The following is a 22,929-nucleotide window of genomic DNA, read 5'->3' on the forward strand; positions in this document are numbered from 1 at the left end:
AAAACCCACTTTAGAATTTTTCAACAAAAGGCAGTCTTAGCCTAAAAAGGCAGCGAAACACTTACTCATGTCTCAATGTCGAGAAAAACACGAGCACGTGCCCATATACACAAAGATTTGGCAAAGAATCTATGAATAAAACATTTATCGAATTAAATTCGAAATCGTTTTTGTCCTTTTGGGTCCACGTGCTCGGGACGACGAGATGACTCCGACAAAAACATGTCCAATTTCAAACGTATGAGGAATAGTTATTAAGAGTTAATTAGGATATTAATCTTTTCCCTAATAGACTTAAAGTATTAAAAAATAAAGTGTTTTTCACAGTGTTTTAAAAAATAATAAAAATCAATACCTGATGAAACAACCACAAGTTGTAACTCGTCTTCCACCAAGTTGAAAGCAGCATTAGATAACAAAAATGTGTGATCATCAACTTGATGATGTTAAATGCAACAATTGTATTCCTTCAGATAAGACTAACATAGTTTTAGCAAAAATGGAATATTTCAGAAACTGGTATTGTCAAGTAAAACGTAAAGAAAAAACTTGCAAGAAATATATGCCTTCTTCACCAGCAACGCAACACGACCAGATGGCTCTACTGAATAGTAAATAGATGGACAACAAAGAAGGAAAACATTTTTTATCAACCAGCTTGAGCTTATTAAAATATTCTTTTCGGAGCTGGAGCGAGTTTTCCTTTTCGGGGAGCTGGCATGGAAAAAATGTCATCAGCATCGCGTCTGCACATTTACTCTTGTTTTCATCGACAACAGATGTGGATCAAGTCATTTAATCTCGTCATGTAAAATGTAAACATTGTTCTTACCATTTATATGGAGATACTTTGGATTATTATATCGGTTTACATGGTGATAGTCGACTTCCATAAGTAGCTGCGCGTGGTAAGAATACCAACAACGCGAGGAATTACGGAAATTTAAAAATTCCTGCAAAAGAAACTGAAGTGAGCATGTGACTCAACTTCTTGTCTACCAATCGTGGTTTAACAATATGATTATAAGTTACATCAACCTGACAAAGATTGCTTTTCTGGGTTGGCTCTGCTGGTGAATTTTCGCACCAACTGATGTGTACTCTTCTGATTAATGCAATACAAATCTCGACATTGTTCCATCTCATTGTGAAGAAAATTAGCACACATATATTCTCCGGTAAACAACCAGAATAATGTCGTAAAATCGTGATGAGATTGCGAAACGCTTAGAGCGTGGTTGAGAACCAAATTTGGATGTCCCCTTTGTCCAAAAAGGGCCTTAGCCGTCGTCTACAAAAAGCCCGCGAGTCCGACCGAGATTTTAAGTGCTCGTTGTCAAAAATAATGACCAAATTTTATTGCCAGTCCATGTAGTAAAAACAAGAATAAAAGCTATACATTAAGAATTAAATCAAATTTACGATTAAAGTAAATTAGTATTTATAGGATATGAGTTTATGGTACTTGATTAAAATGATATAAAAGAAATATATATTTTCAGTTGGTTTTACCATATTTAATACTTAATTTTCTAACCAACGATAAATTTCACTCCATTCTACTATTTTCTAGACTGTTTGAACTTCAAGTTCATTATGTACAACCATAATCTCGACAAATGGTGAATGCTGTGTATACTTTCTATACATAAAATTAAGGGTATCTGTTTTGAAACATACAGTGTACAAATTTGTAAGACAGTACTTTTATTTCACAAATTAACCCGAAACTTGTATTTAACACACACTGACCGTGTAACCATTTAAAAACTTATTAGAATTTAGTTATAAGATTACATTAGCCGTATAATTGATAGGCAACCTTTTATTGTTATTTTTGTAAGAATAGTTGCTTATCACGCAGCACAATACTTGTAAATGAAAAAATTAAAGTAAAATGCTTACTTTGAACAATAAATTCTTCTTTTTATAGAATAGAGTTAGAATTTATTAAAATGTCATGGTGAAAAGGATTAACCGCCATTTGCACCGCCGTACTTTAAGCATAGCTTAAGTTAAGTGTGGTTTAGTGTGACTTTTTTCACCTGTACTGTAACAGTCTGACCCACACTTAAATTAAGCTCGGCTTACAAAACGACGGTGCAAACGGGAGTAAAATTAGGAAATGGTGACTATAAATTTAGTGTAGACATTAGACATGGTCCTACATGGAGCTATTGTATGATATTGACTATTGAGTGACCAAGAAATACTACAAGAGTTTAACGTGTGTTATGGTATGGTTACTCTCAAGAAACAGCTCTGTCAGAGATAAGCTCTATTTATCACTCTGTGTCTATCGATCGACCATCCATCGACATTATAACGTAACTAACGCCCATCTCTACTGAAATACTGCTTGACAAATTACTAAAATTCGACAGTCGACAGATAGGAATTGACGTCCTTGACGTTTATTTGTTTATTTCTAATTTCAATTTTATTAAAAATATGTAGCAAACAATGAAATAAACTCACATTTCTAGTAATTTACCTGAAAGTAATACGTTTTTAGTGTTTTCTATATTAAAAGTATGTAACTACAACTGGTGTTATATGATGGGGCCACCTGGTAAGGTTTTCTGACCAGTCAGAACTGCTTAAATCTACAACCCTACAAGGTAATGCATTTAATATACTTTACAAGCTTTTAAAGGGAATTTTTAATGTTTTTTAGATGATTATCATGGAAGATAATAGGTCAATGACATTCCACTGTTCGGAACTATCCTCTTCAATGTTCCACAAACTTTATGAACAAAAGAGAACAAACAGATTTTGTGATGTTACCCTCTATGTAAATAACAAAATCCTGAAGGCACATCGCAATGTGCTTGCTTGTAGTTCACCTTATTTTGATTCCATACTAAAACATCATAAAGTAGTGAAAGAACAGCTTACAGTGAATTGTTTAGATAGTGAGATATTTAATAATGTTTTATGCTTTATGTACACAGGAGAGATTACTGTAAGACACTCCAATGTAGAGGAACTCCTCAAACTCGCAGATCATTTTATATTAACCAAAATAATAGAATATTGTATAGAGTTTTTGGGGACTAAGTTAAATTTAGATAATTGTCTATTTACCTACTTTTTAACTCAGCGCTTTAAATTGAAACACTTAGGTAATATAGTAGAGAATTGGATAGCTAGTCATATAGATAATGTTTGTGATGGTGAAGAGATTGGAAGACTCAGTTCAAAGGAATTGCAAGATTTTTTTAGAAACAAGGTACTGTATTTTATAATTTTTAACCTTACTAACATTTATGATAACCCCTTCCAGAACTTTATACTAACAACCCAAAAGGCATTAGCAGTTTTGTCAAAATGGGTGTTAATAGACCTAGAAAAAAGGGAAAAGTATTTTGAAAAATTGGTTAGATGCTTTTACACTAACAACTTAGAACCTGCAGAAGTGTTTAAACATTTAGACACTAGCATTTTATATTCAAAAAGTGAAATGTGTCTCTTCAAATTTTTAGACTACCTGGCACAAAATAGCTGGACATTGTCAAGCTTTAAGACCAGATATGAAGTTTTGCAGGCAAAGTATGGACAGGTAAGACTAAATCAGTTTTGTTGACCTAGTAAACACATAAAATAAATCATAGATGGTAATTAATGACACAAAAAACCAAGACCAAGACTCAAATAAAGGGGAGAAAATTGTCATCACAGAAAAAACAGAGAATAATGCATCTCAGAATGTTTTAAACTCTGTCAAAGTGAAAGCTCGATTGAGGGATCAAAAAAGACTGATTTTGAAGAAATTGATGCTGTTTGGATTGAAACCTAATCTCAGAATGGCAGCTCTGAAAATGTTGACTTGTAAAAAACAGCAGATTTCACTCAATGAAAATGAAAAAGAAGAATCTGAAGGTAAGATTTTTGTTTATAATGTGTAGGTAATATGTTACAGGCATTTTATGTTAAAAGGTAAAATTTTGAATTGAGAAATGCTATTTTTGATATTTTTCTGAAATCTTATCCATTATTACAGGAAATATATTTTATTGAACAGTATTAGAAGTGTTATATTATTATTGAAGTATTAACCACTCTTAAATGCATTCTAAAATGCCATATAACATTTCAGGTAATGCTGAAGATAATGATGAAAAAGTTGGCATAAAATGTCCCATTTGTTTCGCCACAATCAATGACAGTCTTTTGTTGGAACAACATCTTGCTCTGAGCCATGCTAAAGATGTGACATACAAATGTGGAATTTGCTCTTTTGTTTGTCAGTATCATGGTGACTACTTAAATCATATGAAAACCCACTTTAGTGGTCCTCCTTTTAAATGTGATTACTGTAAGTCTAAACTCAAAGATGTATTTTTTACAACTGTCTAAAAAGTAGTAATTTTTTTCTGCTATTCTCTTTTGTAAATATGATGTTTGTTATATTTGTTTTTATTGAGTACCAGCTCTTAATCTAGACCAAACTTTTGCTTTTAGGTGAATATAACACTGAACAAATTTCCAAGTTAATAACTCACAGAGCTCAACATTTAGATGAGTCAATTTATCAGTGCACCTTTTGTTCCTTTAAGGTAACACACCCTTTCTAACTTTAAGTGGTTTTACCACAAAATAAACTATTTTCAGTGTCGCCAAAAACATAATTACGTGTCGCACATGAAAATTCACACTCCTGAAAAAACCTACAAATGTGAGCAATGCTTTAAAGCCTTTAGATTCAAGCAGAATCTTGAGGCGCATGTTCTAACTCATTCCAATGAAAAATCGTTAACATGCGACACTTGCGGTTTTCACACTAAATTTCTGAGTCACATGGTAGCTCACAAAAGGATTCATACAGGTTGGTCACATTATTTAGAAAACATATTTTTAGTTGAAATTAGTTGCAGTTACAGGTGAGGTATTTCGTTGCTCTTACCCGCATTGCAAGTACACCACTTCAAAGAAAAGCCAGTTAGCTATTCATTCGAAAACTCATAATAGTGGTAGTAACGTGGGTGGGGCGAGGCCTCACGCTTGCTCAGTGTGTGGGAGAGGATTTATGGAGAAATCCCATCTTGTTAGACATGAAAGGTGATACTTAACATAAGAAGTATTGTATGATTGCTATTTGTTGGTAATTTTTAGAATCCATTTAGAAGAAAAGCCCTTTAAGTGCTCCAGTTGTGATTATGCTAGTTCTAGAAGAGATAAACTGAAAGAACATTTTACCAGGCACCACGGAGAGAACGCTTCAGCTAAGGTAAAGTACCAATAATATTAAGTGAGGTTGACTCTCTATAGTAACGTAACAGGTTCCATATAAGGCCCGGCCATTGAGGAACGGTTCAACTTCTAGTTCTACGTCATCAGGCAGACCAAAATCTCAAGTAAGTTTCCGCGCTATAAAACCACTCACTACAGTACTATCAGAATTTTTTCCGGATGTTTTTAGAATATACATTTGTTTTCTTAGAGTAATCAAGAGAGTTCCCCAGCAGTTACTTCAAGTGGTTCAACAAACATAAGCAATACTTCAGTTAGTTTTACACAATCCAGCAGTACCACTAGTAATTCCACAGTTAGTCAAAGTATTGCCGGTCCTGAAATTCAAGAACTTATCATGCATCATCAGAGTCATACAACACCAACAGCAGGTAACTGATTTTTCTTATTTTATTTAAAAAAATGTATTTCTGAACAGTACAAGGTTAGTAATGACATAAGCCTCCTAAATCTATAAGATACCCAACAAGCTAATATAGGTTATCTCCTTTCCTCTAAAATAATAGGCTAAGCTCTTACTTTAGATCACAGAGTGTTCTTCAACATTTTGGGCGTACTCAGAGCATTTGTCGAGAATTTAAACTATTTTCAGCTGATTTAAGTTCACAATATTCAGGAGGTTCAGTACTTGAGAAGTACATTTTAGAAGATTTCGAGTTTGTTGATAAATTAAAATAGGTTTTAAAAGTTTTTTTTTTAATTTTGATGTTCTTTTAAAAATTAGAGTAACTTTGAGTACTCTCTGTTCAGCGACTCCTGACTGTTGCGTGACAATCACCAGCAAAAAACGTATGTCGGTAGTTAAATGTGATATTGATTGATTGTCAAAATGATAGTTTTAAGTTAAAACTTAAGACACAAACAATAAATTATACAGGGTGTCCAAGAGGTCTGAAATATTGCAAATATTTCAAAAACTACTGGTTTTATTTTTCTTAACGTTTGCAATTTTTGCTTGTTACCACTTTTAGTTCTTTTGCCTCAAACTCATTAGGACAGTGACTTATTTCAAGCAAATTTGAACCGACCTGATGTTTTTGCCCATCATTACCTGCATGAAATGAAATATTTAAGTCTTCTGAAGATGACTTTTGGAGCAATATGCTGAGATATCAAAATCATATATTTTTTTAGAAAATGCATAGTTTCCTAATTTATTTATTTAAAAAAATGTATTATGATCTATTTTCGCTTACTACGGTCTCTCATTTCTTATGGGGAAAGGGGTTAAGATAGCGACATATTTCAAGCAAATTTTATTAATGATAAGCTGGTGTTGTAATAATAATAATATAATATAATTTCCTATGAAATTATCATACCTGTATATTAACGTTTCGTTCAAAAAACTCACTGAATAGCAAATACACCGTTCAAGCTGATTCTTTGGACAGTAGATTCCGAAATGACTAAAGCATCGGAAACCCCATTTAAAATGTGGCATCAACAGACCGCACGTTAATAAAAAACACAGCAGCTTTTAGCGTTAATAATGTTTTTCCAGCTACTTTTCACTGTACTTGAAAGATATTTTGCGCACAAAACTGCTCTATTCAAGACGACTCTCATTATTTATTTCTCTCTCTTGTCCTTTTTGCTCTCGGGAGAGCATGGTGACATTATGTTTCTATTGCTCGGATCGTATTTCTCCATCCTGCTCTGTCCTGAGCTGCAAGAGAAGCTTCTTGCAGACCGTGACCAATAATTTCTTTGGTTTGATCCACCCAGCGCGTCGGAGACATTCCTTGTGGTTGTTTACCACTAATCTTTCCCTCCACAATAAGTTTTTTCAGCCCATTCGTTCTCCTTGAGTTCTACTAGTACTTATTTGTAACTGAAAAATTATTTCCGCAGATCCGACGAGGCTGAAAAGCAAAATGTTAAAATGCGTGTTCAACATGTTAAACTTTTCGGTCATCAAAATAGTAAGGCTGTACCCCTGCTACCTTTTTTGGAACCAAAATTCAATTTTCTTCAAACTACGTTTTAACTACTACATAAATTGATTCATTAGCTATTGCGGAACCGATTTGAGATGTGTCCAAAATATCGTAGGTATGATTGGTTTATCCTGGTTGATAGCCTTGTGGTGACTTAGTTTCTTAGACTTATTTATTTACGAAACTGATAAAAACGTCAAAATAGCCTGACATTAATTGATCCGTCAAGCTGACAATAGCTGGTAGTACGATGTTATAAAACACACAGTTTTGTCGATCTTTGTCTAATGAAATGAGATGTGACGCAAAGTCAGAAATCACTGATTTTTTGGATCTCCTGTATCCTGGTGTTGAAACTTATCATTTAGTTGTTTAATTTGCGTTCATTCCGAAAATAGTTACCTAATAATATAGTAGTATATAATACAATTTCAGTAAAATACATTCAATTGCTCAGTAAATTATTGTATATTAAAAACAAAAATAATATAAAATGATTGTACTTATATTAATCACAATATACAATAATTTACTTAATAAAATTTAATAGCCATTAATGCGGCCGCATACCCCCACCACTTTGCGGATCACGCTAGTGACTTTCACCACGCCCATTCGCATGCGCACAACATCCATAATCAGCTACTAGCAACGACGGCAGCGGCGGCTGTAGCTAGTCACAGCCAGCGTTCTGGTTCGGGCAGCGCCAGTCACAATAGCAGTCACGTGATGCTCGCCAGGTCCAATCATTCCACAGCCACGTCAACAGCAGCTGCTGTAGCTGCTGCCATGATGCTAGATCCTCGGTTTCATCATAACACTACGGCAAGTTGGAATTTTTTGTTTGGCTTTTTTGATTGCTGACAATTGAACTGAATTCAGGTTCCATATCATCCGTCTACCACGCCCGTTTCTATGGCAATGGCAGCAGTGCAATCTTCCCAGCAGATCCAAGCTTCGGGTCAACCAGGTGAATATCCTCCTCCACTACAAAATTGTATGACGTTATTTTAAAAATTTATGCATATTAAGTTTGACCAGTTATTCTATTATGGAGGCAAAATTAATTGTTTTCTCCACCTGCTATTATTGTATCTACTTTTTGGCAATTTTAAGTTACAATCTTTTTTAAGAGACCACTTGCATTAGCTCAAATAGGAGAGCTTATGATAGGAACGTGAGTAATTATTATTGTGCCGATTGGTGTTTCAGTGACAGGATTACCAATAAATCAATGAAAAAATACTTCAATAATTTTAAAAATATTTTATTTGACCTTTTTACCTAAAAAGTAGTAAAACCATAGTTATGTTTGGATAAAAATATATTCACTTTTTAAAGTTTGAATTTTCCTCCATTACATAAGGTGATATGAAATCTTTAGCAACGTTCAGGACACACATTAGCACGATTACGGCTAGCAACACCATCCTACTCCAAGTAGAGTTACAGGAAGCTCCATTACGGTTACATCCATCGCCTTTACAGCAAAAGGTACAGGAATAATTTTCTTTGCTTCTGTCGCAGTTCATTCCCAAGCCTTTAGCCATCAATTCATCGTCAAAAGTACAGGGCGCCAATCCACATTTTCTATTAATTACCAAACCTGTTTTGTCTAAAACTGCCACTAATTAACTGCAAAGATAATAATTAGAGCAATTAAAAATACCGCTTTTGTCTATATGCGTAGCACAACGGTCAAATGCTGGATCACAGGGCTTCAAATCTCTAGCGTCACACTCATCTTCACCATATTTGATGCATTGATAACAAGACAAATCTGATGAAGCAACAATAGACACACCTAATAATAATTAAAAAAAGCTAGTTAATGACAATCCAATTATTAAACACTTACTAATCAACACAGGAAGTAAAGCGGAAATATTTTTAACAATACACATGTTTAACCGGATTTTTGACCTTAATTTACTAAAGAATCACGTTTGTATTGAGCGGGAAGGTTCTCCCTTTGTACGCCCTCCCCCTCAAACGCCGAGCACTTTACGAAGGTTTGCAGAATATCGGGAAACAGGAAAATGCATGCGGGACATACGCTGGCAATTTTCCGGAGAGTTTTGGCGCGACGAATTGATCGATTTTAAAATAAAGTAGGGGAAGAAAAGTTTTTTTTTATTACCATTTCTGAGAATAATCGTCATATTAGTGTTTATTTAAATTAGCTTCAGCTGCACATGTTATTACACAGTCTTGTATTTTCCTCTGAACATCATAGGTGAATAGGAAATTTGAGGCTGACGAATCAAATTGATCAAAGTAAAGTACCATATTAAATAGACCTTTTTTAAGTGGTCAAAAATTATTAATTTATTTGCCTCTTTTATGAAAAGTTATGCCTTTTAAAGAATAAATCGAAGTTGAATTCTAATCAAATTCTGGAAAATTTTTTGACCAACGGTAAAAAGGTACCGTTTATTGCGAAGTAAAGTATGCAACCATTTATATGTAGCCTGTCGTATTTGTGGTTGCATAGTAAAATGTTATGTTTTCGTGTTAACCGACTTTTTGTACTAGTACTTATTTGTAACTGAAAAATTATTTCCGCAGATCCGACGAGGCTGAAAAGCAAAATGTTAAAATGCGTGTTCAACATGTTAAACTTTTCGGTCATCAAAATAGTAAGGCTGTACCCCTGCTACCTTTTTTGGAACCAAAATTCAATTTTCTTCAAACTACGTTTTAACTACTACATAAATTGATTCATTAGCTATTGCGGAACCGATTTTCAGCCTTGTCTGATTTGTTGGCAATTTTGTTGCAGAAATAATTTTTTTACTTCAAAATGCAATTCTATTACTCGCACATCCCTAGCAAATTGACCGATGACAGACGGGATTGTCAAATTTAAAAACTTTTGGGTCTGTCATAATGTTAACTGTTGGGCGTGTTGACATTGACGCTGACCCCCGTTTTAATGTTTTGTTTTGTTAATAAAAATATTTATTTTTAATTTATTGTTCTTATTACTAACTTAATAAATATAAACAAGTTTCCTCAAAATTTGTATGTTTTTAGTCCGGTTTAGATAACGTAATATCTCTAATAAAAAAATGAAGTGGCAGCCAATGTGTATGTTCATCTACAGTCTAGCTTTATGTGTTCATTACAGTAAGTACTAAAAGGATTTTAAAAGTAATAACACTTGAAGGAGTAGTCAATACTTCTACCCACACAGTAGTTAGTATAAGCTTTATATTTTTAGGTGCAGCTCTTGAATGTTATGTGTGTGATAACCAGGAGGACAATAAAGGCAAATGTGTAACTACTATACAAACCTGCAATCCTGGTGAGGATGTTTGCTTGTCTGAAATTAAATGGGGATCCACCCCTTATTGGCAACAAGGTAATTAATTACTAATTACAGTAAATAGTTTAAATTACCTACCTACATTCATAATTAATATTAATCAAAACATTATTATGATGAACAAAATATAACTTGAAATTGCATTTTCTACTAATTTAGGAGCCCTGAAACAGTACTATGTTTCAAAAAGTTGTGCTGCCAAAGACAAGTGTGAGAAATACAGAAGCAGCAATATGGTGGCTTGCACTCACATTTGGTATGAAGACTGGAAATGTTCAGAGTGCTGTAAAGGAGATAGATGTAACTACTACATTATAGTAAGTATTTGATATTTATTGAAATTTAAAAAAATTAAATCTTGGTTAAAAAAGCTAAAAACTTGATATAAAAACATGATTCAACTCTATTGATTTCATACTTTATTTCAGTCAAAAGCTTCTTACTTAGAGAAGTCATCTGCAATCCTCCTAGCATCTTTCATTGTAAGTAAACTGATTTTGTAAAAATAATTTTGTAGGTGTACAAAGTGTTCATACTAGATTTATGGCAAAATACATTGATTTGAGGTGTTTATTTTATCACAGAAAATTGGCCTTTTTATATGTAAGAATTATGTCTTTAAAATAGACACCTCAATGAATTTATTTACATTCCAAATGTAATTATTGTGCAACTCTGACTTTATACTATTCCGTCCAATTATTGAAATTATTTATGTTTTTATATTGATTGCCTTTTTACACTTTTTTACATTAAACTTGACAACTGTTAAGCAGTATTTATGTGTCATTGTAATTTTTTTGGATCTCTTTAGTTTTATATATTTATACACTGGCATAAAATTTATGTTATTTGACAAAATACATTTTATTTCTCACCTTAAAATACTGATAACATTAAATAAATCACGGCTGGTTAATAATTTGATTCAATTGGTTGTCCTTCCTGTTATGTCATCGCATAAAGCTGCTAAAGCCTGGCACTCATCATTTTTTTGCTTCAAGGCAAGTTCCAGAGATGAGGCTTTGATTTCCAGTCTTTTTATTTGTCCCTGCATTTTTGATATGTCACGTTTGTACTTTTCCTTTTCTTGGTTTACTTGATACTCAGCACTAGAGGAAAATATTTAATCTTATGAAATATCTGTAAAAGCTTTTATTAACAATTACCTTCGAATTTCTGTCATGGATTGTTGTTTCATTGTTTGGCATTTAGATTCCAGCTGCACTAATTGCTCTTCTGCTGTTTCAATGTTTTCCAACAAAATATCTTCATTTCGCCGATATACTGCAATGACAGCTTTGGATTTTTCATATTTCCTTTAATCACAAAGTGTATTTAGTGCCACAGAACCCTGTTATTGCCACCAACTCACTCAAATAAATCGGAAAAAGCCATTTCAGTATTAGTGAAATGCCGCACATTCATGTCAGCCTCGTTTCGGAGCCTTTCAAGTTCCGCAGCCTGCATTGAAATTTGCTTCTCATATTCTGTAACCATTTGCCTGGACAAATAAAAAAATAATATAATTTGTATTAGTCAAAGTTTATACGTACTTCATTTTTGAGACAATATTTGTTCCGTCACACTGTGAAATATTTGTCAGTTTTGCGACCGAGTCCTCCTCATGACCAACTTTGCATATGATGTCATTTTGTGGGTCAATTTTTTGAGTTGGGATTGGTTTATTAGCCCTAACAGTAGGTCGAACCTCTGCTTTATTTCTAGTTTCTGATTTTCTGTTCTGTTTTTTGAATTGTGGTTTCACTGGTTTTTTCCTTGGATCTACTTGATTTACATTATTTTCTAGTGTGGGGTCAACTGATTTTGTACTGGGAGCATCAAGTTTGTTATCTGAGCTTATTAAGGTTTCTTTGTCATCTGTTGCATCACTGCTTTTAGAAAATCCTTCACCTAATAAGTTATGAGATTCTTTCAATATCACTTCATCTTGTAATTTACTCTCTTTTGGAATTCCTGCTATTTGATTATCAATGTCCAAAGTAGCAATATCAGCTACTGTATTTAAAGCAGCAACAACGTTTTCCTGTACTTTAACAGAATTGTTTTCTTTAACTTGAGGATTCTCTGAGATACTTGAAGCACTAATTTCCTCACTGCTACGAAAACTTGTAGCCATAACGCTGTTTTTCGTCTCACTGGGTTTACTTTCCTGAAAAATTTCACTTTCATTTGCTACAGGAACTTTATTAGCCAATCCTTTAATTTGGCAGTTATCACCAGCTGAAGTTTTAACAGTACTCTCTTTGACAACTTCTGTGAGTGTTTTTTCATCCAAAGAATTCTTGTCTGAGTGTTCTGCATTATCCTGTATCACTTCTTCTTTAACACCACTTTTGGTACGTTCATCAACCGCAATAACAGTGTCAGCACTGCTGCTAGAACTGTCGTTCACATAGTCCTCTGTTTTAGTCACATCTTTCAGTATTTCCGAAACTTTGTCTAGTTTATCTGAATTTTTTTCTTTTTGTGTTTCTAGCATATATTGTTTTTCCATAATCTCAAACTCGTGTGTATCTTGCCGACAAAAGGTTTTATTCTCCTGCTGAACTGGAGTTTTACTCTCAGAATTGGCACCTTGAAGAACACTAAATTTTTCTGCCATCAGATCAAGAAGTATGGCCTCTGATTGGTCTGTTTCATTTTGCGTTGACTTTACGACTTCATTACTTTTAATAGTTTCTGAAACAATTTTTCCACCATTCGTTTTATTTTCCAGTTCGGTAGAAGGACTTTCAATTGGAGTTGCAGTTTTTTCACAGTTTTTAGCAACTAATTTTGACTCTAACTCATCATTTATTTGCTTTACTGCTTCACCTGCATCAGCATTGCTAGAATTTTCTTCAGGAACTTCACTGAGCTTTTTCTCATTCAGAACGTCCAGCAAACACTGTTTTTCTATAGCTTCAAATTCACCAGTGTCTTGCCGGAAAAACGTCTTATTTGTTTCTAAGGGAGAATCATCATCGTGTGTATCTTGCCGACTAAGGGTTTTATTCTCTTCATGAACTGGAGTTTTACTCTCAGAATTGACAACTTGAGGAACACTAAATTTTTCTGCCATCAAATCAATAAGTATGGCCTCTGACTGCTCTCTTTCATTTTGCGCTGACTTTACTTCATTACTTTTAACAGTTTCTGAAATAAGTTTTTCACCATTTGTTTTATTTTTTTCCAGTCCAATAGAAGGACTTTCAACTGGAGTTGCAGTTTTTTCACAGTTTTTAGCAACTAATTTTGACTCTAACTCATCATTTATTTGCTTTACTGCTTCACCTGCATCAGCATTGCTAGAATTTTCTTCAGGAACTTCACTGAGCTTTTTCTCATTCTGAACATCCAGCAAACACTGTTTTTCTATAGCTTCAAATTCACCAGTGTCTTGCCGGAAAAATGTCTTATTTGTTTCTAAGGGAGAATCATCTTCGTCTGGGAGCGGAAGTGATGCAATTTCCTGTAACAATACTTCCGGAGGCACAGCTTCAATTAGTGGTGGTTTTTGATCTGGTTCAAGTTGTAACTCATGTTTACTTTCCTGAGTTGGACTTGTGGATTTGGCCACTAAATAATCCAATATATCGTCAATTTCAAGCTTGAATGAGGAAGCTAATTCCTCCAATTTTTCAAACTCTTTTGTTTCCTGTCTTTCATAAGCGAGGTCAGTGGCGTTAGAAGCCAGTTCTTCTTCTGTTCTATGATGGACGTTTTCATTAATAGAATTATTATCGAGTTGTATTTCATCTGTTTTGTTTGCATCTTTGGTTTCTGTTATTAGATTATTGTCAACTGTAAATTGTTTTTCTTGTGGTGTGGTTGGCTGCAATTGTTCGCCACTTAACTGATCGACATTGTGTTGAGTTGTTTGCGGTTTGGCAGGTAATCCATCAGATAGTTCCTGTGGCATAGACTCAGTTGGGTTACAGCTACTATTGTGTGCTTCATTTGACTGAATTGAGTCTCTAGAAGAATGGTTAACAGTTGCTTTTTCAGGACTTGTATCAGTATCTGCTGCGGTATCTGAATGGTGATTAAGTTCTTTACTACGTAAATCTGATTGTATGTCCTTAATTAATGTATTATTCAGTGAGGAATCATTCAACACCAACGTTTCATTAACACTTCGAATTAATTGTTCTAGTGCGCCTTTACGTGATGCCTCATCTTCTAAATGACTTGCAATCTGAGTCTCAATTTCTTCTGAAGTGGATTCTGAAGCAATAAATTCTTTTGAACTCTTTTTGTTATCTTGTAGTACCTGCTCATACTCATTGATTCCATCAATTAATTGAGGTATTTCAATACTATCAATTAAATTACTTTCATCAAAGTTTTCATCTTGTTGGAGTTCATCTAAACTGTCAATAATACTGGTATCCAAAGAATCTGGTTCTGTGAGTGCAGAAGTAGAGGAAAACCTATTTTGCTGTTGATGACTGATCTCTGGTGATTGGATATCCTGATTTGTAACAGTATTGCTGCTGATGGATATTGCTTGTTGTGGATTATCTGCAATCAAATATAAACTATATGGTTCACAATCACAAAAACAATTGAGGTAGGTAGTCACTATACTATTTCAATGATTTTTATACATTTACCTGGTGGACTGGATGTTGTGGCAGCATCCTGAAACTCTTCTTCATCGCTTTTGTTTAAGCTGCAAAAGGTAAGTGATGGTTTTAGAGTTTTATGGTAATAAGAGAGTGTTAAGTAATACCTTTCTGGTGGTTGAATGGCGGTCGTTGATGCAGGTAATTCCCCAGGCACTATTTTAGTAAACTTTTTGTTTTTAACGATTTATCAATGGTAAGCTTATCTTACCTTGTTTGCCTAGTCCATTATCTGTCGAATTACTTTCATTCTGAAACAAAACAGTCGTTATTGTTAGTCACACAAATTTTGATGATTTTTGAGTTTTGTATAAGCTTGTGAATAAGTACACTCTGTTTACCTTGTTGATGTATTTTTTGAAAACACTGGTAACAAAATTCATTGTCTATAGAAATGAACATACGCGACTGATTATAAGCCAAACGCTTATTATTTCATAGCTTCCAAAAATCTAAAAATATTCACTTTTAAACCGAAACAGTACAACGTCACAAAGCGTTACAATTAATTTAATATTGGAGCGTTTTTAATTCGTTTAAATAAGCGTACTACACTCTGCTAGTATTGTTTAACAAAATACGCATTTCAGTCGAGCTCGGTACAGAGAAACGCGAATAAATTTCAAAGATCGACGTAAATTAATATAATAAGTAATTTAGAAATGAATAAAGCTCTATTTATAGCAAACAGTGTCGATGCTGCTATGAGGTATGCATATGGGAGCAGTTCTCGCGATCCAATTTAAATATGTATCAATAAAATTGGTTAAAGTTCACTGCCAGTGATATTGAAAATTATCTAATATGATTCTGTTCTCAGAATGCAAAGCCATACATCATAGTGTTATTCGAAGGTGTTAAATTTCAGTCAATATTTTATCAGGATATGTAATCAAAGACGCAATCAAATAAAGTAATTTTTGTAATATCATATTACGAAAAAAAATGTTTAATTTTGCTAAAATTGGCATTAACAAAACATTCCTACTTAATGCTTGCCATAGGTACAAATATTCAAGACAATATTCAAGTTATAAGAAAAAAAGGAAAGAATAAAGTTACTTTATGTCCTATCTAGTCCTTATTACCATCTCTAAGTAAAAAACGCACAGGCAATACTTGACAAATGACAAACTCTCTTGTATTGTGTCACGTGGCACAGTTATGCCTACCTCGTATGTTGACACGTGATTGACCAGAAATAAATGAAAATGCACAAAGAAAAGTTACGAATTCTTAACCTCACTTAGATACGTCATCAATTTTTTTTAAACTTTGACATTTTACATCAACATTTAAAAGTGTTTAGTAAATAAATATTGAAAAATTGCAAATAAACGACTTGTAGTTTTTTTTTCAGGAGTTAAAATTGTATGACATTAATATTTGTAAGTACACATTAACACAATTTATGTTATTTTTAAGAATTTATATGTTTTTGACACAAGTGTAATCTTTTCCACTGTTGGTTTCTAGTTAACTTATGGAAGGTGTTCTTTGGAAGTGGACAAATTATTGGAATGGTAAGGTTTGACCACAATACATGCCATAAGTCTATATACTTTATATAAATAATTTAGTGTTTTAATGGTTTCAAATAGTATCAAATTTTTTTTGGTCTAAAGTATTAATAAAACCTATGTCTTAGATATCAATTTGCTTTTTATATAGAAGCAGTTATTATAGGTACTTTACAGTATAGGGCAACCATTTGATCACTTATTTTAACATTTGACATTATTACAAAATCATAAAATTCTGGTGTAAGTTTCAACATGTTTATTTCAATTCAATCATAATCATTGCTTAATTTTGTGTGTTGAAACTTTCTTTAAAAAGCTGAACAAATTTGTGAATTATGAAACATTCTATAATAAAGATTTGGTTAATAAATAAACCATACTGCAAATAGTAAATTTCAGAGAAAATTATTATAGTGAAAACAGAGTAAATGTAACAGCACTAAAGCTTATACCTATATGAAGTTAAGTGAAGATGTTTTACATGTGCTAATTGATTAATACTGATACTAAAACTATTGGGTTTCAAAAAACTTATTTGCAATTTTCAGGTTGGCAAACCAGATGGTTTATCTTAGAAAATGGCATTCTAAGTTATTACAAATCTCAGGATGAAGTCAATCAAGGTTGTAAGGGCTCTATGAAGGTCCAAGCATGTGAAATAAATGGTATGATGTAAAGCATATCTTTAACTTTTATAATGGTTTTTATCTAGTGAGCCCTATTGATCACTCGCGAATGGATTTAGTCATACCAGGTGACCAGCACATGTACTTAAAAGCTGCAACACCACAAGAACGTCAGCAGTGGTTAGTTGCTTTAGGTACAGCCAAAGCATGTGTGTCTAATAGAAAGGGAAAGGAAAATAGTGAGTCTGTTTACACAGATAGTATGTAATTTTTCATTTGATTCTAAATAGAAAACATTTGGTTTGTCAACTAATTAATTTTATATTGTAGCAAAAAATCCAGATGCCCTAAAAACCAAAAAATCAGAACTGAAACTTTATTGTGATTTGCTTATGCAGCAAGTTCATGTTATTAAAACTTCCGCCCAATCTTCAGGAGGTCCACAAATTGAGGTACAATTTACTTTCCCATTGATTATAATCAGTTTTTATTGTTTTGAAACTTTGTTATTGAATTTTCTCTTATTTATTGTCACCAAAAGAATACTTTTTTTAGGATATGGATGAAACCACCCGTCTTTTAGGTGTTACATGCGATACTTTTATAAAAACATTGGATGAGTGCATGAAATTGTCTTCAACTGTAACATACAATCCTCCTTATAGTAACGAAATTATTTTACCCCATTTCCCTATGTTACAGGTGTGATTTTCATATATTTGAAAAATGTGCAAATTTTTGGTGATTTTTTTTTATTTTTAGGGCCTGAAAAGATCTAATTCTGGCGATTCTTGAATAATTGAATTACTTCATCAAACCAAAATGTATTAACCAAATCCGTACTATATGTTTCTATATTATTCTGTGTATATTACCATTATAGTAATGAGAACATTACAGTCTGAGAATAATATGAATTAAGATTCTTATTTATTTGTGTGTTACTATTGTTGTATTTAGGATAATGTTATTATATTACTGATGTTTCGTAAATTAAATAATTTTATATTATTATGCATTTTATTTACTACCTACAAAGTTTCTCTTAATCAATCAATTCTATATGAAATGCCATTAACCCCCTTTACAACACCAGACAAAAAAATCGAAACTTTGTTAGCAACCAACATTGTGGTTATTGATTATTTCGTGTTTACATTCACCTTCATTGTTCATTAGGATTCTCCCTGCATCACATGTCGGCAATATGTTTTAGCTGGAAAGTGTATTCAGTACTAATTGGACATGTCCTTATTCAAATCACGCCAATTCTGGACCACTTCCAGTGAAGACGACGAGTATTTCGATCAAAGCTCTTTGATTGTATCAAAACTCAATTCGGATTACGACTACGTGATAACGGGCAGCCAGAGCGGAGTTTTGAGAATATTTAGTCCCAATTGCCGTGCAAACGATGATGGTAAATTTGCTGGGTTCCATCCTAATGATGTGATAGTGGAGAAAATATTTGATGTTCCAATTTTGCAAATTGGTAGCGGACGACTGGTTTCGTACGTGAATCTGTTAATTTCTCATTTAGTTATGAAGTTTAAAATTTTGTAGAGGAAGCCATACAACACATTTAGCTATTTTGCAACCAAAACTGTTGTCTGTTTATTCTTTGACCTGTGTTCCTGGGAAAGCAGAACTTGGTAAGTTTATTAGTGGGTACTTCAAATTATTATCATTCTACTCAAGCTGTTGTATAATCAGATTTTCTTGTACTTACGTTAACATACATCAAGCAGATATCAGGTTCCACCATCGGCATTATTCTATTTTAATACACCGGCGCGCACCATTGGCACTATTTCATACGATGCGTTCCATTCAACTGTGTCAATCCTAAACGCTTTAATAAATAAATTAGGATTTAAATTGTTTATATTAATAGGCCTGCAGATTGTTAATCTCTCGTTATATGTCAGTTACATAAATGAAGAATCATAATGTACAAGTAAAAGTAATTATTATATTAAATTGTTATCAGGAAAGGAAGTGATATAAAATACAATCAGATAATGTTTGTCTTCCTTGTCAAGTGTTTTTTTAATGTAGATCAATTGTGTTTACACCAGTTGATTAATCGCAAAAGTAATCAAAAAATACCTCCAAATATTATTTCTAGCTACAGTCCTTTTAAAACCAAATCAATCCATGAAATGTATTATTCTGTTTCACTGACAGGACTAAACTTACATTTTTCAACTGGTTTTCTAGGAGATCAAAATTACTTAGAGTCACTCTACGAGCATAAACTCCGTAAAACAGCTTACAATTTTGCTATCGGACCGTTTGGTGGACACCAAAACCGCGATTTCATCTGCGTCCAATCACTAGATGGAATGTTAACATTCTTTGAACAAGATACCCAAATCACTCATGTTGGTTTACCCGATTTTTTACTACCAGGACCTTTAGCTTATATTGTCAAAAATGATAGTTTTATCACTGTGAGTTGTAACTGGGGAATTGTATGTTACAGGTAACTAACTCAAGAAAAATTTTGTGCTTTATATTTTAATATGCCATTGATTTTTTAGGTATAAAGTTCTTTCAGAATCCGCTGACGAATCCACGGCTCCAATCTATGCGAAACCGAAAATAGTCAGTGAATGGCAATTTGATCTAAACGAGGCTGTTATAGATATTCAGGTTATTAATGATGTCGTTAACAATGAAAGTCGTTTGGTTGTGCTTGGAGAGAAAAATTTATTCTGTCTCACCGATTCGGGAAGATTGAGATTTATGAACAAATTAGGTTACAGTCCAATTTGCATGAATTGCTATGTTATAGGTAACTCTCTAGTAAACCTTGTAGTTCTTAATGATTAACTGAAAAAAATTTCAGAAAATAATTTACTCATTTTATTGATTTCTGAAACTAGTGTGCTACTTGTGTATGAAAATACGACGTTAAAATGGTCAGCCCATTTGGATTTTCTTCCCATAGCTATTAGCAGAGCGTTTTTAAAGGAAATTAAAGGAGCATTAGTTTTGTTGGGAGAAGAAGGTCGTTTGGAGTGTTGCTATTTAGGAACTGAACCCAGTTTCTTTGTGGCTCCTCCCTTAAATTTACAGGAAATTGATTTTGCGCAAGCTGAGAAAGAATTGGCTAATTTGGAAAAGATACTTTCCAGTTATAACAATAATGGCAAGTCACTAACAAATTGGTATAAGAGTAGTGTGTGAACAACTAATTTTATAATGACATTGACAGATGCCTCTATGCAAAACCAAATCGAAAAAGACTTAATAACAACTGTTACAGTTAACTCACAAATTGAGATTTGCACTTTTGAGCATAACATTAAAAACGCCGCCAGCAATTACATGTGCGAAATTCAAATTCATTTAAAGCCGCATGTGGTTTTTCAGGAAGTTCAAATTTCTTTAGCTGTTTATAGACCGTTAAAGGTTGTCCCCAACATCCACTTTTTCAGGTAAGTTTTTCACTGAAACTGCCAAGCTTGTACATTATATAAACTTGTAGTAATTTAACTGACTCGTTAAATGTGTCAAGTCACGTTTTCCTGGACGAAGCTTTGGATGTTCCGTCACTACAAGTGGATGTAAAAGTTTCTGTGATAAACAATTTTGGAGTTCCTCGTACCATTACGAAAATGGTGATGTTACCCGTTATTTTAATTTTAGAACTTTGCGATGCTGAAAAGGACAATAAACATAAACTTACTCTTAGTAGTAGTCAAGGTCCAATTGGAATGCAAAAATTATTTTCAGGCATGTACTGCTCTTATAAAATCAATATGTTATTTACTGATTTTTTTTGCAGAATATAGTAATGACGAGTCATTTTCCTCGTTTAATTCTGTTGGTTTCAAAAGTCCGTCAGGTAGTGTTGGCACTATTCTTCTTGCCAAATCATCTGATAAATATCGCATTCAATCAGACTGTTTTACAATGTTGAGTGTTCTAGTGGAACAGCTTACAACCCGTCTTAAAAGTGGATCCCCGGACTGTAAAATCTATATCAATTCTTCACTTCCTACTCCAGAAATTTTAAAGTACGTCAACGAGCACTTTTCAGCTAAACAGAGAGTTAAATTATTGCAGGTAAAGAGCAGGTTTTATTGTCACTATTTGTTTCGTGCAAATTAGAGTAAGAGACGTTTTTAGAATGATTTGTCGCAGTTGAGCTCCCAATTTAGGTTAATCCAAAAACGTCTTATAACAAAATACAGAGCGAAAAATCCAATTTCTCTCAAGTCTCTGGAGCTTTTACTCAACGACACTTATGCAGATGTACTTGAAGTGACTGATAAGTTGGAAAATGAGCTCGACAATTTAACAAAAGCACAGACCGACTTATCTTGTGCATTAAGTTTAGTAAAACAACTAGTAGATTTTTTTGATATAGATACTGAACAATTGATTAGCATAAAATCGGCATTTTCGTTAGAAGTTCATGACATGGATGCTCAGGCAAGCTGATCCATAAAATTGTGGCTGCTGGGTTAAACCAGAATTATAATTACAGGCTTGGGAAGATGTGATGGATGCCTCACTATGTTTTCTATTGAGAACTGTAATGGCAAAAACTGAAAAGGATAGATTGAGGGCACCGCATACCAGTTTTGATGAAGTCAAAGACTTGGCAAAGTTTGAAAAACACTTGACGCAAGTTCTAGACAGGCTGCCTAAATTGAGTCGATTGAAAATATCTTCGGAAGCTGTTTTAGAAGATAAAGGTGCTGGTTTACTTTTGTACTAAACGTTTTTTTATTGTGTTCTATTTTAGAACATTCAGACAAACAGGAAGAGTCTCAAGAAGAAAGTAAATTGGAGAAACCAATAGGAAGTCAGTATGGTGAGTTCAGTTCGAGACTGATTTCAGCAAGAAAAAGTTTGATGAAACGTCATAAAGTTAATGAACAAGAGGAGATGGAGGACAGTTCAAAATGATGTTCTGCTAAAATTATATTTATCTAAAAAAACTAATTTTTCTGGCTTTATTTAAATCTTTATGACACGATACCTACTTACAAATACAGGTGACACACCAAAGTTAAGGAAACCAGTGGTGTGTGATTACAATCGTCTAAATAACCCAAAACTCCCAGTGTTGGTTTCTAATTACTTTTCCATCAAGTTTTAAACTTTGTTAATTGCTTGTTAGGTCTTGTAGCCGGTCTTGAGCAAGTCTCGTTGCCGGATAAGATATATGAGTATGGAGAAATCTTGTTTTTGGTCGATTTATAAGAAAATTGATTATATGGTTTCAAGTTAATTAGAAATTCCACAACCAAACAGGTTTTAGCCACTAATGGTATAGCAAGTTTCGTTTTGTAGATACGTTATGTTGGTAATACCTTACTTACGGTTAATTCGCATTTTATTTTGATTGGGGCCTCACGACTTTGCAAACTGATTGTAGGAATAAATTCCTTAAGAGAAAATTTCTCGTTTGGTCAGGAGTTTGAGAATGTTTTCATTCTTTTTTATGTAACTGCAACTTACAACGGATATTTCGGAGGTATTTCATATTTACAAACACAAGAAAGCAATACATAATTATTTCCGAATGAGTTATGCAATCGCAGCTTCCGGCTGTCCCCAAGCCGGACTATACATCAAAAGTTTTATGTTTGTAAATGTATACTTTCC

General features: G+C 33.4%; 6 protein-coding genes across 12 annotated transcripts; 4 read left to right on the forward strand and 2 right to left on the reverse strand.

Annotated features, from left to right (window-relative positions):
• Nucleotides 1-2,402: 2,402 nt before the first annotated feature.
• Nucleotides 2,403-8,450, forward strand: LOC145727396 (uncharacterized). Of its 4 annotated transcripts, none has more exons than XM_081976921.1 (13): nucleotides 2,403-2,621; nucleotides 2,678-3,235; nucleotides 3,290-3,565; nucleotides 3,618-3,885; nucleotides 4,103-4,321; nucleotides 4,468-4,562; nucleotides 4,618-4,831; nucleotides 4,875-5,064; nucleotides 5,119-5,233; nucleotides 5,286-5,360; nucleotides 5,447-5,627; nucleotides 7,747-8,021; nucleotides 8,079-8,450. In XM_081976921.1, the coding sequence occupies exons 2-13, from the start codon at nucleotides 2,678-2,680 to the stop codon at nucleotides 8,208-8,210; spliced, it is 2,598 nt and encodes an 865-aa protein (XP_081833047.1). In that variant the 5' UTR covers nucleotides 2,403-2,621; the 3' UTR covers nucleotides 8,211-8,450. The 4 variants fall into 4 exon arrangements, with proteins under 4 accessions (XP_081833047.1, XP_081833051.1, XP_081833048.1 ...); XM_081976925.1 differs by having other exon boundaries at nucleotides 5,298-5,360; XM_081976922.1 differs by having other exon boundaries at nucleotides 4,881-5,064.
• LOC145727399 (uncharacterized) lies at nucleotides 8,448-9,227 on the reverse strand. Its single transcript, XM_081976930.1, has 3 exons — nucleotides 9,055-9,227; nucleotides 8,866-9,000; nucleotides 8,448-8,811 (listed from the first exon to the last, which is right to left on the reverse strand). The coding sequence occupies exons 1-3, from the start codon at nucleotides 9,098-9,100 to the stop codon at nucleotides 8,525-8,527; spliced, it is 468 nt and encodes a 155-aa protein (XP_081833056.1). The 5' UTR covers nucleotides 9,101-9,227; the 3' UTR covers nucleotides 8,448-8,524.
• Nucleotides 9,228-10,087: 860 nt separating this feature from the next.
• On the forward strand, nucleotides 10,088-11,385 carry cold (coiled). The gene is made up of 4 exons (XM_081976931.1): nucleotides 10,088-10,325; nucleotides 10,420-10,560; nucleotides 10,684-10,841; nucleotides 10,953-11,385. The coding sequence occupies exons 1-4, from the start codon at nucleotides 10,268-10,270 to the stop codon at nucleotides 11,025-11,027; spliced, it is 432 nt and encodes a 143-aa protein (XP_081833057.1). The 5' UTR covers nucleotides 10,088-10,267; the 3' UTR covers nucleotides 11,028-11,385.
• LOC145727394 (uncharacterized) lies at nucleotides 11,367-19,136 on the reverse strand. Of its 2 annotated transcripts, none has more exons than XM_081976918.1 (8): nucleotides 19,034-19,136; nucleotides 15,367-15,406; nucleotides 15,263-15,311; nucleotides 15,144-15,202; nucleotides 12,081-15,051; nucleotides 11,900-12,028; nucleotides 11,694-11,843; nucleotides 11,367-11,636 (listed from the first exon to the last, which is right to left on the reverse strand). In XM_081976918.1, exons 1-8 carry the CDS (start codon nucleotides 19,073-19,075, stop codon nucleotides 11,453-11,455), a joined length of 3,624 nt encoding a protein of 1,207 aa, XP_081833044.1. In that variant the 5' UTR covers nucleotides 19,076-19,136; the 3' UTR covers nucleotides 11,367-11,452. The 2 variants fall into 2 exon arrangements, with proteins under 2 accessions (XP_081833044.1, XP_081833043.1); XM_081976917.1 differs by lacking the exon at nucleotides 19,034-19,136 and adding an exon at nucleotides 15,497-15,866.
• LOC145727398 (pleckstrin homology domain-containing family A member 3-like) lies at nucleotides 16,416-18,315 on the forward strand. 2 transcript variants are annotated; one of them, XM_081976928.1, is made up of 7 exons: nucleotides 16,416-16,543; nucleotides 16,632-16,678; nucleotides 17,227-17,343; nucleotides 17,391-17,564; nucleotides 17,635-17,756; nucleotides 17,860-18,006; nucleotides 18,067-18,315. In XM_081976928.1, the coding sequence occupies exons 2-7, from the start codon at nucleotides 16,639-16,641 to the stop codon at nucleotides 18,097-18,099; spliced, it is 633 nt and encodes a 210-aa protein (XP_081833054.1). In that variant the 5' UTR covers nucleotides 16,416-16,543; nucleotides 16,632-16,638; the 3' UTR covers nucleotides 18,100-18,315. The 2 variants fall into 2 exon arrangements, with proteins under 2 accessions (XP_081833054.1, XP_081833055.1); XM_081976929.1 differs by having other exon boundaries at nucleotides 16,417-16,543; nucleotides 17,391-17,543.
• BBS9 (Bardet-Biedl syndrome 9) lies at nucleotides 18,550-22,339 on the forward strand. 2 transcript variants are annotated; one of them, XM_081976920.1, is made up of 12 exons: nucleotides 18,550-18,815; nucleotides 18,868-18,956; nucleotides 19,525-19,789; nucleotides 19,848-20,101; nucleotides 20,156-20,458; nucleotides 20,525-20,747; nucleotides 20,798-21,045; nucleotides 21,098-21,157; nucleotides 21,242-21,378; nucleotides 21,442-21,747; nucleotides 21,803-22,013; nucleotides 22,064-22,339. In XM_081976920.1, the coding sequence occupies exons 1-12, from the start codon at nucleotides 18,550-18,552 to the stop codon at nucleotides 22,225-22,227; spliced, it is 2,526 nt and encodes an 841-aa protein (XP_081833046.1). In that variant the 3' UTR covers nucleotides 22,228-22,339. The 2 variants fall into 2 exon arrangements, with proteins under 2 accessions (XP_081833046.1, XP_081833045.1); XM_081976919.1 differs by having other exon boundaries at nucleotides 21,098-21,378.
• Nucleotides 22,340-22,929: the final 590 nt, after the last annotated feature.

This window comes from Ips typographus, linkage group LG4, assembly GCF_016097725.1.
Source record: "Ips typographus isolate SLU linkage group LG4, UJ_Ityp_2.0, whole genome shotgun sequence".
NCBI lineage: Eukaryota > Metazoa > Arthropoda > Insecta > Coleoptera > Curculionidae > Ips > Ips typographus.